This window comes from Xiphophorus hellerii, chromosome 1, assembly GCF_003331165.1.
Source record: "Xiphophorus hellerii strain 12219 chromosome 1, Xiphophorus_hellerii-4.1, whole genome shotgun sequence".
In the NCBI taxonomy this organism is placed as follows: Eukaryota; Metazoa; Chordata; class Actinopteri; order Cyprinodontiformes; family Poeciliidae; genus Xiphophorus; species Xiphophorus hellerii.
In genome coordinates, this window is record NC_045672.1 from 12,392,858 (window position 1) to 12,408,873 (window position 16,016).

Below are 16,016 nucleotides of genomic sequence, written 5' to 3' on the forward strand. Positions count from 1 at the left end.
CAGAAGTCTCTCCATCTGTCACCAGAGCTTTGCCAGATAGTGTCAGAAGCCATACTCTTCTCAAATGACTGGCAAATGTCCACTTGTACCACATGACTGTAATAATGAACATAGCAGGGTTTTTTTTTTTTTTTTTTTGCATAACAGGATAAAAATTAATCAGTAAATAATTTGATGTGTGTGTATCACAAGCAGGTGAAACATAGTAGTTTAATTTAGGCTACTGCTGCACATTTATCCTGTCAGCTATTAATGATGCTATAAACCAAGATCCATTCAGACAGATCTGTACCTGACCTTCACTTAAGAGAAACCCCGCCCAAATCGTCCCGTTATTTCTTCTAGCCGAGTGATTCGCCGGCTGACTGTTAAGAAACGCGCTCATTGATGTTGCCTGGGTGATTGAGTTGTACAAGGCTGAGTGCCAAAAGTGTGTATCTTATTTTGCACTTCCTGCATCTATTTTGGGGCCTCAAAATAAGATTTAGTGCATCTCCAGTGTTTTGAAGTGACTAATTAGACTCTTTTAAACAGCGCCTGTGGTGGATTTAAATCTCGATTACTAACGCTTACACTTCAAGTCCCATGATGCACTCCGGCGGCTCACTTCGGCACAGGCAGCGAGCCAGTCAGCAGCAGGTAAACAAACCTATCTCACAGGGAAACAAAGCGTCTGCGCTGCTTTTGCTTTGTTGCATTCGTAATGATGAAAAGGATGACATTAGAATTAGATATACCTTTTCTTGTCACAGGTTAATTACAATTAGAAAAAAAAGCGGAATTGTGTTTGAGCAGCGACGTAGCGTCGACGACCAAAACAGTAGTTCGTGTGTTAAACCTGCAGCAGAAGAGGAGAGGCTGGTGTCTTCACATGATGCATTGCAGCACTTCGGAGAAAATGGGAGATTTTAGCCGTATCCTCAGACTAGACTGTCTGATTAGAGATGTCGGCTGGCTTCTTTAGCTACCGTGCAAGACTAGATCCGTGCTGGACTCCAGACGCAGCGTCCCATGTGGTGCAACATGGGCCCCATCATGCAGGAGCGCACGGCTTGCACAACACTGAAGCGCGTCGTTTCCAAGGAGAAGATACGAGTTAAGAATACCGAAAATAGCGGGCCACTTACCAGGTAGGCATTTTCTACACTAATGGGACTGAACGTTATGTTATGGATTGCATTTTATTTTAAAAGCCATGCCTGATGCTATTTTCTGTTTCGTAGCTCAAAGAAATGTAACAAGACCACGAAAGCAATGAGCCAAATGAAAAATGGTCTCCCGGGACCAGATAAGGATAAGGACACAGCAGCCCTACAGAGGGTATGTGACTGGCACCGTTACTAAGTAATATGCAATAGGTATTAATACCACAGGTTACTACTGTTATTACTACCCAGTAGCTGATATATACACAGCAATGGGCCAGATTAGACTGTTCAAAAGTGACACCTTTCATTCAGCACAGCACTGGGTAATAAGTAAGCTCAGATGTGTTGTACAATTAGAACTGATTAGCTTAACACCTGTTTGACACCCACCTAAGGGTTTCCAACTGGCTTTGCTGAGTTGGTTGTATTAAGTCAGGTCACAGGGCTCTCATTCAAGTAAGCCTGTGTAAGTCCAGGCACAGGTGGTATCCCTTCAGCATGAATGACATCCTTATGCAGCCAACAAACGCGCACCGGCTGAGTAGCTCATAGTGTAGCCTGCACTGCTTGAACCAATTCACGTTTCCTCATTTTACAATCAGAAAACTTAATGTAGGTTTTGAGGGGTTTTATGTTATAAACATAAGGGTGAACTTTCACTTCACACTTGCATGTGAAGTGGAAGTAAGATTATACATACTCTACCAGTTTTGCACATCTAGGGATTGATAGATCTGGTGTCTCTTCCTCGTAATATAATTAAAAATCAGTCCGATTCAGTGGAAAGTTCTACCACAGATTCTTTATTTATTTACGCAAATAACCTTTGACCTTAAACATTTAATTGTGGCTCAGACTGTATGTTTGGGATTGCTTATTCCATGTGTTTGATGTGTTTGCTATATGGCTCGTGGCAAACTGAATACACAACGTCTTGTGGTTTTGTTTCAACAATCACTATTTTTAGAGTGTACATATAATTGTTCACATGCCTACAGATTCTCCAACCTGAGCAGCAAATCTTTTTTTCTCCTCCATGCAAGTCTTTCTGCATGTTTAATTAGGGCTCTCCTTGTCTGGTGTGTCAGTGTAGTGGACATCCCTGTCTTGATATGTTTGGAATTGAGCCGTACTCGTTTAATTTTCTGATAATGGATTGAACAGTACTCTGAGTTATTTGGAGCTTGGCATATTACTTTATAGGACTGAGAATCATTTTGTGTTGTAATGACTTTTCTGCAGGGTGCTCAGTCTAAAGGTGGCAGGATAAAGTCAGGTGCGTCTCAAAATGCAAGCAAACTCTCAAGGTAAGAGCTAAAAGTGGCTTGTATTATTTGTAAGTGCTTTCCTTCAGGTACATTAAATCCCTAAATCCTCCAACAACTTCTCCCCCATTTCCTAAATCCATCTGTCTCTTCTCAGCCCTGAAGCAGAAGGAGACTTTAGACCTCAACTTCGCAAGCAGTCATCTGCACACAGGAAAGAGGAGAAACGAGAAAATCAGCGGCTGTCACCGTGCGGCACGGAGCTCCTCCCAAATCGTCAGGGGATGGGAAAAAATCGTAGAGCGCTCTCTCTGCCTATTTCTCCAATATCAGGGCTACGGATGTCGCCATCCCACCCGCTAATGCATTCCCCAGCTCCGACCCCAGAAGCACTGCAGCATCACTACAACAACAAGGAAGGACGACTCTGACAGCGCTAGTGATCTGTCAGACTCTGAGCGGCTGCCTGTTTTGCCCTCGCCGTGCACCCCGTGCACCCCGCCCCACCTCAACCTGCGGGCGGAGATCATTAACACTAACGACTTCCTCCCAGATATTCCAGGACCCCATGGGATGGCGGGGGACGAAGATGACAGTGAGAAACCCGCGTACACATACTCTGATTTCCTGCCTCCTCCCTTCAACTTGCTGGAGCCTGAGACAGCTGGCGGTGTTTCTTCACACAGAGGGTCGCGGCGCGCCCCGACCCAAGCCTGTGGGGCCCTTAGAGAAGTACCTGGAGAGGCTGCTGCAGCTGGAGTGGCTTCAAATCCAAACGGTGCAAGCAGAGAGCAGCCGCCCCCCAGGGGGTCGCACAAGACCACAGAGCTTCCCTTCTTCCACGGCCTCGCACTCGGCCAGACCTCACACCGCACCATCTTCCCGACTCAACTCCCCCAAAGGGTTGCGGCACGGCTCGCGAGCCTTCCCTTTCACACCTGTTAACAACCCGCCATCTCCTGCCTCAGCCCAGCAACAGCTCTCCCGCTTTCCAGTGTGTCCGCACTGTCACATGCGCTACCCTGTCTGCAACGGAAGCTGCTCTGCCTACGCCTACCAGCGCCACTCGCGGCTCAGCCCATTGCTTGAGCGCAGGGCGCGCCCAGGAGCAGCGGCGAAGCGGAGCAGCAGCGAGACCCGAGCCGCCTCCTCTGAAGGTATTAGCCCTGGAGCACAAGGCGGAGGGGGAGGGGCCCGAACACCAGTTAGCCCCTCAGCTGGGAGGAGTCATCTCAGGCACATGCAGGCTGCGGGCAACACCCGGAAACAACCCCAGGAAGCCGGCACTAACCAAAAGGGCAGAGGGCAGGTGAGGAAAAGCCGCGTCAGAGCCAACTCTGAGACAGATGTGAAGAAGGAGCCCAGTGGGATCAAAGGTGCTGCCACCGAGAAACGGGGACATCCCGGAAGCAAGAGAGAGCTCATCACTTCCAAAAGAGACGAGAGGGACTGTCAGAGGGCTGAGGTGGGAAGTCAGGCCTCTAAAACTGCCACGAAAAGAGCTGCTAAAGACCCAGCGAGTCTCTCCAAAGCTCCACCTAGCACCCACAGCATTCCTAAACAAAATGGCAAAACAAAAAATGTGCACTTTGTTGCTAAGTAACCCCTATAGGCCTGAAGTATATTGCTTTAGTGAGTGGTTACTTGGTAAAAAAAATCCTAAACCTATGCTTGCTTTGTGTAAAATCTGTGTAAAACTAACATGCTCTAACTCTTATACAGCAGGATGCACACAGCCTTTAAACCGTAGACATGGTCTGTCATTCATCAACTAGTAGAGAATAATAGGATAGTACAGGTGTGTCCTAATAAATTTTAATATCCTCAAAAAATTTCTTTATTTCACAAATTTAGAAAGTAAAATTAATTTTACAAAGATTAATGACAGATTGCATACATTTTCAAACCATGTTCTTTGCTTCCACATAATTTTCCTTTTGTGTCTTACCCAGAAGGCGGTCCTTTTGGTGGACTTTCTGCTGGACAATTGTCCAGTTGGTGGTCTTACCCATGATTGTGTTGTCCATGAGTGTCTATTTGGAAATAATTTCCGTAGCTAATATTCAGATTCTGTGAGAAACTGAATTTTGAGTTTTTATGAGTTGCAAGCCACAGTCTCTCATCAGTCACGAGTTTCGCTCGTATAAAACTACTGAAATAAATAAACTCTCCAACGATATTCTAATTTTATTAAGGCATCTGTATTTTTGGCATTTGTTTAAAAAAAAATGTAGAATTAAAAGCGTAATGCTGAGCTCTGCTTAAACATGAGGTTCAGTATCAACATAGAGACAGCTCTGAATTTTAATGCACTGCACTGTCATCCCTCCGTTCTCTACTAATGTTAAAATAGATATAGGATAAATGAAAACAGATACGAGCATAAATAAGGCATAATGATATTTAGTACAAGTCATAGCATTTCATAAAATACTCAAGCAGCTTTTGATGTTTGAATGTATTTTTGTTTTATGTTGTTTTTTTAAAATTATAATTCTTTTGTGACTCGTGTTTTAAACGTTTAAGCGTCTCTTCAGCAAAAAAGATACGCACTGGATCACCTTGTGACTTTGGGATGTACTGTTTTTTCACCACTCTGTCAGCTTTTTTTTTGTTTTTGTTACAAGGGCTTTGCATTGTCGAAAAGCTTGAATTGTAGTTTACATTAACTTGATGTATTTTGCATAGAGCTGAGGTCGTCTCGTCACTGAAGGCGGTGGATTGTTTGCTACGAATGTAAATGCGTATTTTTCCAGAATTTCTATACCATAGCTATATTTATGAGATGTCGTTGTGGTCGACTTTTATTTATTTTGGTCATCTACATGTTTACATTGTGTCTAACTTAAAAAAAAAAAAAAAAAGAGGAATTGTTTTGTAGAAGAGCTGAATGTAATTTCTCTGGCCTCTGCAGTCATCCCAATTATTTGAATGGAGCTTTGACACATCATGGCCGCTGGGCTGTAACTGGGTGATGGTGGACAAATCACCTCCACATTCCACTACATACTTAATGTCTGTAAGGCAATGTTAATATTACAGCGCTTTGTCTGTTTTATAGTTTGATTTAAATGTTCAAAGCACTCAAATTAATGTAGATGTGACGTACTATGACTGCACTCACTGAATATATATTTATGTAAAATGTCAAAGCCATAGTGAAGGGGCCAGGACAGACGAATATTGTTCATGTGTACACTATACACTACGTTGAAAGATTGTGGTATTTTTCTCAGTGTTGGATGCGAGTATTTGTAAGGCATAGAAATAAATGTTTTGGACGCAAGAAAACATGTCATGCAGTTATTTGTCAAATTTTAATATTTGTTCAGTTATTATATTGGCATTAACAAGGACAGACCAGTATACAGGGAATTGCAAAAGTTGGGGTTGGACTGGGTTTCTCCAACACATGTGGATTAAACCATTCTATTGTAGCTGTACTTATATTTTGACACAGATAGATTCTTAAGAAAATTATTTGCACTGGATTTTATTTAGGGCTTCAGAGTAAAGGGGGATTGAACACAAATGCACATCACACATTACAGATTTTATTTGTAAAAACAAGACACTGACAGTCTGTGCCCGTCTTGTTAAATCAACCTGTTTGTTGCACGTTCAAAATTGGTCTAAGGTTGAAATATTGTTTTTACATGCAGAAAACATTGGTGGGAACTGGGTCGGCGTCCTTTACCACGAACAAAAAAAAGAAAAGAAAAAGTGATGCCATGTTGGAGATTCCGTACACAATTAGGTCCTCCTCTGAAATGGTTTAAAAAGATGGCGAAGCTGCTTTTCTCTGTCATTCAGACACCCTGCAATGAAGAACGGGCAAAACCAGAGGGTCATTATTAATAGAGCGATTCAGACCGTAAAGCACACCCCTATAAACAGAATGGTAATAATAGATTAGCGGATCACTTTCAAAACCAAAAAAAAAACGAGTCATCTTTTTTTCCCTTATTAAGATTGCATTAACTTTACTGCTAAGTTACCCAAGTATGTGTTGGCAGTGAAACATGAACTGCCAAATGTTTGTAGGTAGACATCCTCTCTATAGACAGGCCCATTGTTCCACATGAGATCATAGCCTCCCACTCTTTTCTCCTTGCCAGTCAGCCTAATGAGAAAAAAACTATCCATTAGAGTGCCTATCATCCCCTGGACAAACTTTATCTTGGAAGTCTAATTACATGCTAGTCCATCTTTACCTCTGTAGCATGTTCATTCATACCATACAATTATTCAATGTAACGTGTTTAAGAGATAGTGAAAGACATTTTTATTTAACTTTGCATTTAATGCAAAGACAGGAAGTCCCCCACATGTAGTTTGCTTATGTCAAAAAGTAATCATAGTGATAACGACGCCTTTTACCTTCCCTCCATGTCAACAACATTCAAAGTGTCCTCCAGTAGTCTGAACTTCATCTCATAATCCTCCCGACTGCTGGGGGTGTGTGATGGAGATGCATTCACCTCAATTAACCACCTGTGAGGAGATGGAAGGTGGCATTCGGAAAACCTACACTTAGCCTTCGGAGCTAGAGTGACAGAAAACCTCAACATAATACCTTTGCATGGCATAAGGCCTGCTGTGGAGTTTTAGTTGCATTTAAAATTATAATAGCAAATTTATTTATTTATTTTTTTAGACAAGTACTTCATGTTCCACGTCAGTTTGTAATTTGTTTTCAGAGAAGTGAGAAGAACAGAGGGATTGTTAAACAAAGGCTCACATTGGTAAAGCACTTACGGCTTGAGGTTCTCGTCCAGCAGTATGTCGTAACCGTAGAGCTCAAAACAATGTTTGTCATTTATAATGACCTTTTGGACACTCTGCAGACTTCGAATAAAGATGTTATCCATCTCTTTGAAGAGGTTTTCAATCAACTCCCTACCATGTTTGGCAGTCAGGTATCTCCGAAGCTGTTGCATCTCCCATTTGCATCCCTATTGCATATAAAACAGAACAGTGACATACTGTACCTACAACAGCATATAGAATGACATAAGTTTTCAAAATGTCAGACATGTACAACGCCTCGTAAAGTAATTATACTTTTTTAAAACATCCATGCATGTTGTCACATTACAGACTTCAAGCTTGGGATTATGTGATAAATCACAACAATTTAATTTAAAATTGTGGGAACTGAAAATGACTTTTTTTTCCATTTTGCAATATCCCAAGGAGCCACGATTGGTTCCTTAGGACTTTTCCTTGAAAATAATGTGCAGTCAGGTTGAAGAGCATCTGGGAAAAGTACTTTTAAAGTCTTGCTGTAGATCGTCGATTAGATTCAGCTGTGGAGTTTGACGAGCCAACTGGAGGCTTAGAGACTTAATTGGTGATGCATGAGAAACATCTGGCATTTGCTGCAGGTTTATGTTCGCTCACCTCCGCTTCGACAGGAGTCCTCAAAATGCATTGCTAAATACCTTTGGGTTTATTTTTAAAGCAGTTTTCACTTGATTGCAGCATGGTTGAATCACTCATGTATGACTGATATCTGGTTATCTCAATAGTTGATTTTTAAAATGTTACCTAGTTTGATTTGTAAATAATTAGTGTCAAAATTCTTTCTGAGCACTACTAAGGGTAGCGCTAGTTCTGCTAATGCTACATGTATCACAGTTTGACAATACTGCATCATTAGGGTGGATACCATAGTAACAGTTTTAAGTAGTTTGGACCCTTTAAAATTCCTGTCTTCCTTCTAAGACAGGAATTTTTTCTGTGAATTATCTAGCTGAATTTATTTTCTCATCACCTTTGGACTTAATAAACAGAACATCCTCACACAAAATGAAGCTGCCACCACCATACTTCATTGTTAGTCTACTTCTACATTATTCATGCAAGAAAATAAAATAAAAAGAGTACTTTGTGCATTATGGGTTTTTTTTCTTTTTGGATACATACCTCTTCATGATTATAGTTTGGAGCTGTTTTCTGAACAGACACATTAGTGAGGTGCATGTCTGAAATAAACACTAAGGACAACTCAAAAATCTCAGTGGACAGGAGCCTGACAAATGGGATTATTTCAGCCAGACTTGTTCTGTGTGTTATTCTTTATACCTTCAAACACTGGCAGGAAAAAAAGAAAGGGATACACTTGTCGTCGATGGTGCTGAGCGAAAAGCGAGTCCCAGAGAAGCGAGCGAAACCATCTCTGTATAACCATGCCTTTAAGGGAACATACTGAAAAACAAAACGAAACAAAACAATATATATGTATATACAATGTGCGGATATAACAGCAATGTTGACAACTTAAATAAAAACTAATGACTTTTTACTACATACTGACGTGACTAGGACGTAAACTCTCAAATCAAATTTTCTGCCTGCGATAATAAAAAACATGTCAAGTGAGTATTTACAACATATGTATACATATAATAATGGGATGTCTTATATTGATACTATATTATCTTATATCAGTATTTCAGTTGATTACCATTAATAAGGTAAGGGTTCTCTATATATCTCTGTGCCACATAGTTTTCCACAGGTGCTGCATCTTTCTGCTCTTCTGAGTGAACGCTTTCCTGTGAAATACAAGACATATCAGTCCAATTTAGTAATTGAAAGTACTATAACTTTTTCATAAAAGGAATTAACGTTACCTTCTTCCAGTCTATAATGTCTTTCAGTTTCCTGAATAAGAAAATCCCTTTGCCCTGTGATTTTGCTACCTAAAAACCACCAGACAGTTTCAAAGTTAAATGCATTCTTGTCTCTTGGATCTTCCAAATTGAGAATAGAAGTATCATTTTTTTTATTTGTATTTTTTGGACTGGGTCTTTTCTGTGGTCTACTTTAGCTCACCGGTTTCATGATCCAGATGCTGCCAGGGTTTCGATTGAACTCCTCTACAAAGAGATGATACTCGCTGGGCAGGACAAAGGTGCAAGGGAAAAAGTCACATTTGAAGGCTTCCTCACGGCCAACTTCCTTTTCCAGATTCTTCTGGTACCGTTTGAGGTTTTTGACCATAAGATTTTTGCGGGACAGCTGTTTTAAAAATACAAAAAAACACACAGGTTAGTACTTTCTACAAAAAAAAAAAAAAAAAAAAACGTTTTAGTTTGTCATCATAATGCACCAGAATTGAAGATATCTCACCTCGTAATGGTTACGAAAGTGATTTATTTTGACGTGTTCGTCCATGTATGAGTGGTCAAAATTCTCCCTAAGCCAACCCACATCACACCAGTTGAAGTCCCACTCTCCATCACTGGAAACGGGAGAAAACAAATCAAAACAAAGAATAAAGAAAAGAAAGATGCTAAGGTTTTCTTGCTTAATGACCTTCCTTACTGCAAAGTTTTTTCTCCCCCCCAATATATCCCTGAACTCACTCTTTGACTTCAACCCAGTTTGGTCTTTGTCTCAGGACATCTTGTATGGTGTTGAATAAGCCGCATTTATAACGCACGCAACTTCGTCCTTCCCTGAGGAGAATGCAGCAACAATATCACAGTTTCCAGCAGCTAATTTATCAGAAGAACATTAGCCAGTTTAGACAAAACACCCACCGTTCCTCACTTTTGCCACTATCATTTGAGGCTTTGTTTCCAGATGTCTGCAAAAGTAAGGAAAGAAAACTTTAAGATTTAATGAAAGCTCTTTTCTTATTTTGTAAAGAAGAACCAGCACTTTCTAACAGTGCTGGGAAAAATAATTTACCATACAAAAAATATATGTTTGATATTATATATCTCAAAAATAAACATGTCACGATCTTAAAAAAAATAAAATAAAATCAAGAACAAATGACAAACAAAATTATTGACATCTTATCAGTCTGGGAAATAAAAAGAGAACTTTTGGTGCTAAACTAAACCTTTTTTAGGAACAAAAATCTGACAGACAAACACACTAAACATCTTAGGACATTCAAATATTCTTAGATAATTTAGGTTGATGTCGAATCTTCAGATACTTTTATTGTTGCACTGTACTTTTACTTGATTAATAGTATTTATTAAGTATCGTTACTCTAACTTGAGTAAAATTTCTGGCTACTTCACTGTCACTTCGCTGAACATAGAGAATGTACGAGAAATAGACACACATACAGCGCATGTTTAGGTGACACTTCTTTCTGGGCGATTTGGAGATCAAGTGAAGTCACAGTAAGCATGAGATATTTTCATGTGAAGAATTGTACCCTGCCTGTTCTTACATGATGCTATAAAGAAATTGAAAAAGTGTTCCTTCTGCCCGAATTTGTTATTTTGTATTCATGTTACTTGTTTACCTTGTACTTCGACATAGACCCGTTCACCACAAAGTAGCAGCAGGAGGCTTCGGAACTTCCTATTGAGGTATTTGTATGGAGAAAGCTACATTATCTGAAAGGACGGAAGAGTTGTTGTCATGACTACCGAGAAACCAACCGGAGTGGGGAGATTGTCCCGAAGAGCTTGCCGTAGTATCCTCGAGAAAATAAGTTTGTTTGTAAGTATTATATAGCTTGTATTTGTTTATTTATTTATTTGGACGGACTGGCCTTTACCGAACTGATTAGCTTTAGACTGTCGAAATGCAACTGAAAATATAATGTGAGGAAAGACTAAAACAATCATCAGTTATGACTTTAAATTTAATAATTTGACTTAGATCTACTATTGAAATTAACTTAAAATGGATGTCATTTATAAATATATACAAATGAAAGTTGATCTCCAGTTTTATCTATCGTTGCTATTTACCATCTGATAACCACACGGGGGCACCAAAACCTCAAATAAGTAGAGTTTTTGGTTGTTTTCTTAATATTAGATTTTTAAACATTAACATATACCCTTTAAAACAATCCAAATCTGTCAAATAATTTATATATCAATATATTTTGTGATTTGAAATAGTTCAATTCATTTTTATCTAGTACAACGGTTCTATTGAATAATAGGTGCTGTTCAGTGAGCAAGAACTTTATAAACGCAAACGATCCTGTTTCGAATCACCTGGTTTGCACCTTGATCTTTCGTTCATGCCAAAAGATTAAAATCCTGCTCTGCTTATTGAGAAAACACCATTCTCTTGATATTCCCTCCCTAAGTACCTGCAAAGACCAATGGATTTGAACAAATCTATATTTATTTTGTGACTAAGACACACTGTTTTCTCTCTGCTTAGCACACCTGGCAGATTCTGGTTTTGTTGATCATTTTGTTTTTCTTTGTAAGATCAGAAAAAGGCGGCTTTAGGTGTACTGTTTATCCTGCCTCTGAAGTCTATGCGCTGTCCAGCTCATAAAACAGTGGTGATTATTTTTTTTAACATATTTGCAGTCGGTAATCTAAAAATAGCTTATATCTGGCTTAGATTCTTCTGGAAAGATCCATAATAGGCTAGAACCACAATCTCAGCTATGCAGTATCAATAAGTGATCTATCATATTGAAAACTAATGAAAAAACCAGGTTAGCCCATAATGAAAATGACTTTCAGTTAAATTAGAGTGTGGGTGGTCAGCTACTGCAGTGTCTCAACTGCAAAGCAACACAAGGCAAACCTCTGATCCAAAGCTTAGTTTCACAATGTTCTCACTGAGCAGATAAATTACAATGGCCATCAAAGTTATTCAAGTGAGTTTGGGGAACATGTCTTTTATCATGCATTGACATATTCAGAATTTATTTTATTGTTAACAACATTGAAGATAAAGCAAAAGAAGATATGGTAAAAGAAAATGGCATATTTTAAATTAAAACAGATGGTGGGAATATAGTCTCATTAAAATCCTGGACTGGAGCTTCTAATAAAAATGTTGTTATTTTGCAAATGAACTTCAATGTGTTCAGACACATAAGACAATTTCACATGAGAATCAATCTATCTATCTATCTATCTATCTATCTATCTATCTATCTATCTATCTATCTATCTATCTATCTATCTATCTATCTGTCTGTCTGTCTGTCTGTCTGTCTGTCTGTCTGTCTGTCTGTCTGTCTGTCTGTCTGTCTGTCTGTCTGTCTGTCTGTCTGTCTGTCTGTCTGTCTATCTTGCAGTCTTGCTATCTATCTTTGTTGGCTTGTATGGCTTGTAGGAAAAAAACAGCTTAGCTTTTTTTAAAATCTGATTTGAACGTTTTAATCACAATATTTTTTTTTTTACACAATAGTGCAGGTTGACCTTTTCTTCCAACCACAAACTTGCTGTTTTGAACAGAGCATCTTCAAATAAATAGTTTCCTCCATTTTATAAATCAGTGACTTTAAAGATCAAAGTTCACCTTCAGCCATGAGTTTCCATTTATATGACCACAGCAGCACTGGCTTTCGCATTTTCATGTTCAGCCTTTTATTAGATTTAGAGTGCACTACTTATTCAGTTGACAACAGAAAACTTTGGTTCTCAGGCACAACAATCAGTTGAACCTCAGGTGCCTCTCAAAGATCAATCTCTGAGCGATATTTTTTTATATGGCGACAGATTATCTGAGCTTGTTTTAGTGAAAAATTTTAGGTTTGGCATCCCTCCCTCCAGGGAACTGCTATCTGTTGCTTGTAGCAGCTGTGCATGGCATACATATAATTTTGGCTGACCACTTGTTCTTATGCAACACGAGAAAAATATAAATGTTATTTTTCACCGGTATCTTGGAATAAAGATTGTTTTTGAGGACCAACCCGCAATGGGTTTTTTTTCTCTTTCAGACATGCAGCTTGTGTTTTCTGAGGAAATCAAATTGAATTCCAGCTTTATTGTCTAATTTAAATTGTCATATCCAATACTGAATTTCATTTTACACAGATTTTATGTTTGCCTCAGTCTGTCAGTGCTGGCTTCATCACTGTTGGGGTTTTGCATAAATCTTCACCAATTACTGTGAGGTATCCCACAGGTCATACATTTTCCAGAAGGTGAAAATCATCAGTCCTGCTGAACCGTATTCTCCTCAGCAGCTAAACCACAAAGTAGGAAACTTGTGGGATTTAGGGTACAAACTGCTATCTGTCTTTGAGTTACACTGCCTACATTATAGTGCCTATATACAGTAGCTGTTCTCCTTAGAAATATACTGCTTTGGTAGATGAGTAAGCACTGCAAGCTTTTGGCAAACTAGCTTGGTTTGAATCCTTTAGGTCAGTAATAGGAATATAATGACAAAAGACCAAAGTATTCATATTGTTTTAGGTTAGAGAACAGAGAATATTCAGTGCTCAATTGGTGTAGTGGGGATTTATGAGCAACAAAAATCACCTTTAAGACAATTTTCATGTAATAAAACAACGTTGCACAGAATTGAAATAAAAAATATGCATAGTTTTAATTATTTCTTTACTAATAAAATTTTGTGTATACCCCCCTCTACTTAGATAACCCCAAATTGATTCCAGTGCAGTCAACTGCCTTCAGAAGTAAACAAATTGTACAATTGGGTAAGTATGTCAGTAATCACAGTTATAAATCTAGATGTTCTGCCAAGGTTTCAGATGATTGTTAGGGAATATTGGCAAACAAACATTATCACGTATACTAGGGATTAAAGTAAACAGATTAAAGATAATGTTTTGAAGATGTTTAAAACAGATTTAGGCTATAAAAATATACTAAGCTTTGAACTTCTGAGAGAGCACTGTTCCAACCATAATCTGAAAATGAAAAAGAGTATGGCATAACTGTTAACCTAACAAGACATGGACATTTCCCTAAACTGACATCTAAGTGACTGTGGATGGTAACTCGGGAGGAGCTGCATAGATCTAGTGGAAGAATCTTTCAAAAATGAAAATCATGTAGTAGTCACACAGTCCCCAAACAAAACCATTGTACAAAGAAAGGGCAGTTTGTTGTTTGTCAACTGCCATAGAGGTGACACAGCAATCAGATTAGACCTGTACTGATGTTTTTACCCTATAAAGCTTCACTTGTGGAGGAAGTAAAACATACCACATCCCACTGATTACTTCTTTCATGCAGTGAAATCTGGTGGAGGATCTGTGGGGATATTTTCTTCAGCAGGGAAAGGAAAGCTACTGGACAGAACTGAGTATACGTGGTAATCTTGCAAGATCTTTTGCCATCCTTTTCACAATTATGTGTGGTTCTGTCAAATAAAATAAGCGGAAGTTTGGGGTTGTAACAAGACAAAACGTAAACATCTTGGAAAGACATGAATACATTAATGAAAATCCCTCTTATCACAACCATACAAGCGAACATTGTGATAAAAGGTTTATTGTAAATTACTAGATTATTACAGCGACCCATTCAAAGCATCATTTAAAACCTTTATCCAGTTTACTATCACCAACCAACCTAACAGACAAAATCATGGAAAAAAAACTAATCTGATCTCCTCTCACCTAAAAGGGGACGTTCTATTTTCAGAATAAATCCAAGATATTTTACATAGTTTTAGACTCAAATATGAGTCCCACCTGTTTATTGCTTCTCTGCTTACTAACTTAGAAGCAGCAACACAACACTGTTTTGGTAATGACATGCAAATCCCTGGGTGCTGCACACAATTATGTTTTCTAATAAAACATGTGAAAGCCCAGAATAACAGGTCAAAGTGGGATCTGAAATACCTCTGCAATTCAACGCATTCCTTAATGTCTCCTTGTTCTTGCTGAAGTTTATGAACGTTTTCTTCTGCCGAAAACCACAACATAAGCAAAGGCACCAAGGCTATTGTCAAACAGAACATAGCGTATTGTGCTAAAGCAAAGTCTAACCTGTTGAGTTAATGCCCTGATAAAACAAAAAGAATAAAGGACTATGTCAAGCTTTACTCTATGGACAATATCTGAAGTTTAAAGACTGTCATAATGAGCTAAGTTGCAAAATGCAATTTAAACTCCTAAATGTGAAACAAAACACAAAGAGGAGGGAGAGAGAGATTTAATTGAGATACATTTACTGCTCTCAACCTCATTTTATTGCCTTAATTAGCAATGCCAAAGCATGCTGACCGAGGAGATTGTGTTCCCTTTCTGTTTAGCTCTGACTCCCCACTTATGGTAAATAACTAACAATGAATTCATATTGAAAAAAGCAGACTGAATACATCAGAATGTACAAGGTCTTTCGCAGCATGCACACATCCTGAAACCGCCAAACCACACACAGCCAACTTTCCTGATAGGGCTCTGTCTCCACAACTGGGTTGAGGAGAAAGAAAACAGAATATGGTCTTAATTTATCTGGAATTCTCTCTGTTTCCCAGCTTGGGGATTGTGCCAGAGGACTTGGGTATGGCACAAAACCGTAGCCTTAGGGAATTTGGAAGGGGACCAGAGGGCAGTCATGAGTCAGACAGATTTGGCTTCAGAGGATGCTTCAGTAGGACAGTTAATGTGTCTAATACTGGGACTGAAGGAAGTAGATGGTTTGAGAGGCTGTAGATTATTAAACAAACAATAAAAAAGAGTTTAATTCTTTTCAGGAGCTTATGCCTTTGGTTCATGTCAGTGCTCTGTTCATGCATTTCTATGTTTGCCCTTGGGTTTTGGTCCCTTTCTTTCATCCTCAGGTAATTATTTCCACAAGTGAGACAGTGCCTTCAGACATAGTTATAAAAAAATTAAATAAAAAAAAAATCCAAATAACTCAGTTTCCTCTTTGTTATC

General features: G+C 38.9%; 2 protein-coding genes across 2 annotated transcripts; one reads left to right on the forward strand and one right to left on the reverse strand.

The window, feature by feature from the left end:
* The first annotated feature begins 600 nt into the window (after positions 1-600).
* fam217ba (family with sequence similarity 217 member Ba) lies at positions 601-5,706 on the forward strand. Its single transcript, XM_032572164.1, has 4 exons — positions 601-1,130; positions 1,224-1,320; positions 2,391-2,455; positions 2,571-5,706. Exon 4 carries the CDS (start codon positions 2,982-2,984, stop codon positions 4,014-4,016), a length of 1,035 nt encoding a protein of 344 aa, XP_032428055.1. The 5' UTR covers positions 601-1,130; positions 1,224-1,320; positions 2,391-2,455; positions 2,571-2,981; the 3' UTR covers positions 4,017-5,706.
* A 239-nt stretch (positions 5,707-5,945) lies between these two features.
* Positions 5,946-10,815, reverse strand: ttll9 (tubulin tyrosine ligase-like family, member 9). Its single transcript, XM_032572155.1, has 14 exons — positions 10,689-10,815; positions 9,964-10,010; positions 9,787-9,879; positions 9,551-9,662; positions 9,254-9,439; positions 9,052-9,120; positions 8,883-8,973; positions 8,729-8,769; positions 8,536-8,623; positions 8,342-8,400; positions 7,172-7,368; positions 6,794-6,907; positions 6,412-6,536; positions 5,946-6,231 (listed from the first exon to the last, which is right to left on the reverse strand). The coding sequence occupies exons 1-14, from the start codon at positions 10,701-10,703 to the stop codon at positions 6,167-6,169; spliced, it is 1,302 nt and encodes a 433-aa protein (XP_032428046.1). The 5' UTR covers positions 10,704-10,815; the 3' UTR covers positions 5,946-6,166.
* Between the last annotated feature and the right edge of the window lie 5,201 nt (positions 10,816-16,016).

What these genes read in the sequence shown, in the direction of transcription:
- fam217ba (XM_032572164.1), top strand. Translation starts at nt 2,982, where the DNA reads ATGGGATGGCGGGGGACGAAGATGACAGTGAGAAACCCGCGTACACAT.
- ttll9 (XM_032572155.1), bottom strand. An exon ending in TTTACGTCCTAGTCACGTCA is followed by an intron (nt 8,624 to 8,728) that starts GTATGTAGTAAA and finishes TTTGTTTTTCAG; the next exon opens with TATGTTCCCTTAAAGGCATG. An exon ending in CAGCACCATCGACGACAAGT is followed by an intron (nt 8,401 to 8,535) that starts GTATCCCTTTCT and finishes TGTTTATTTCAG; the next exon opens with ACATGCACCTCACTAATGTG.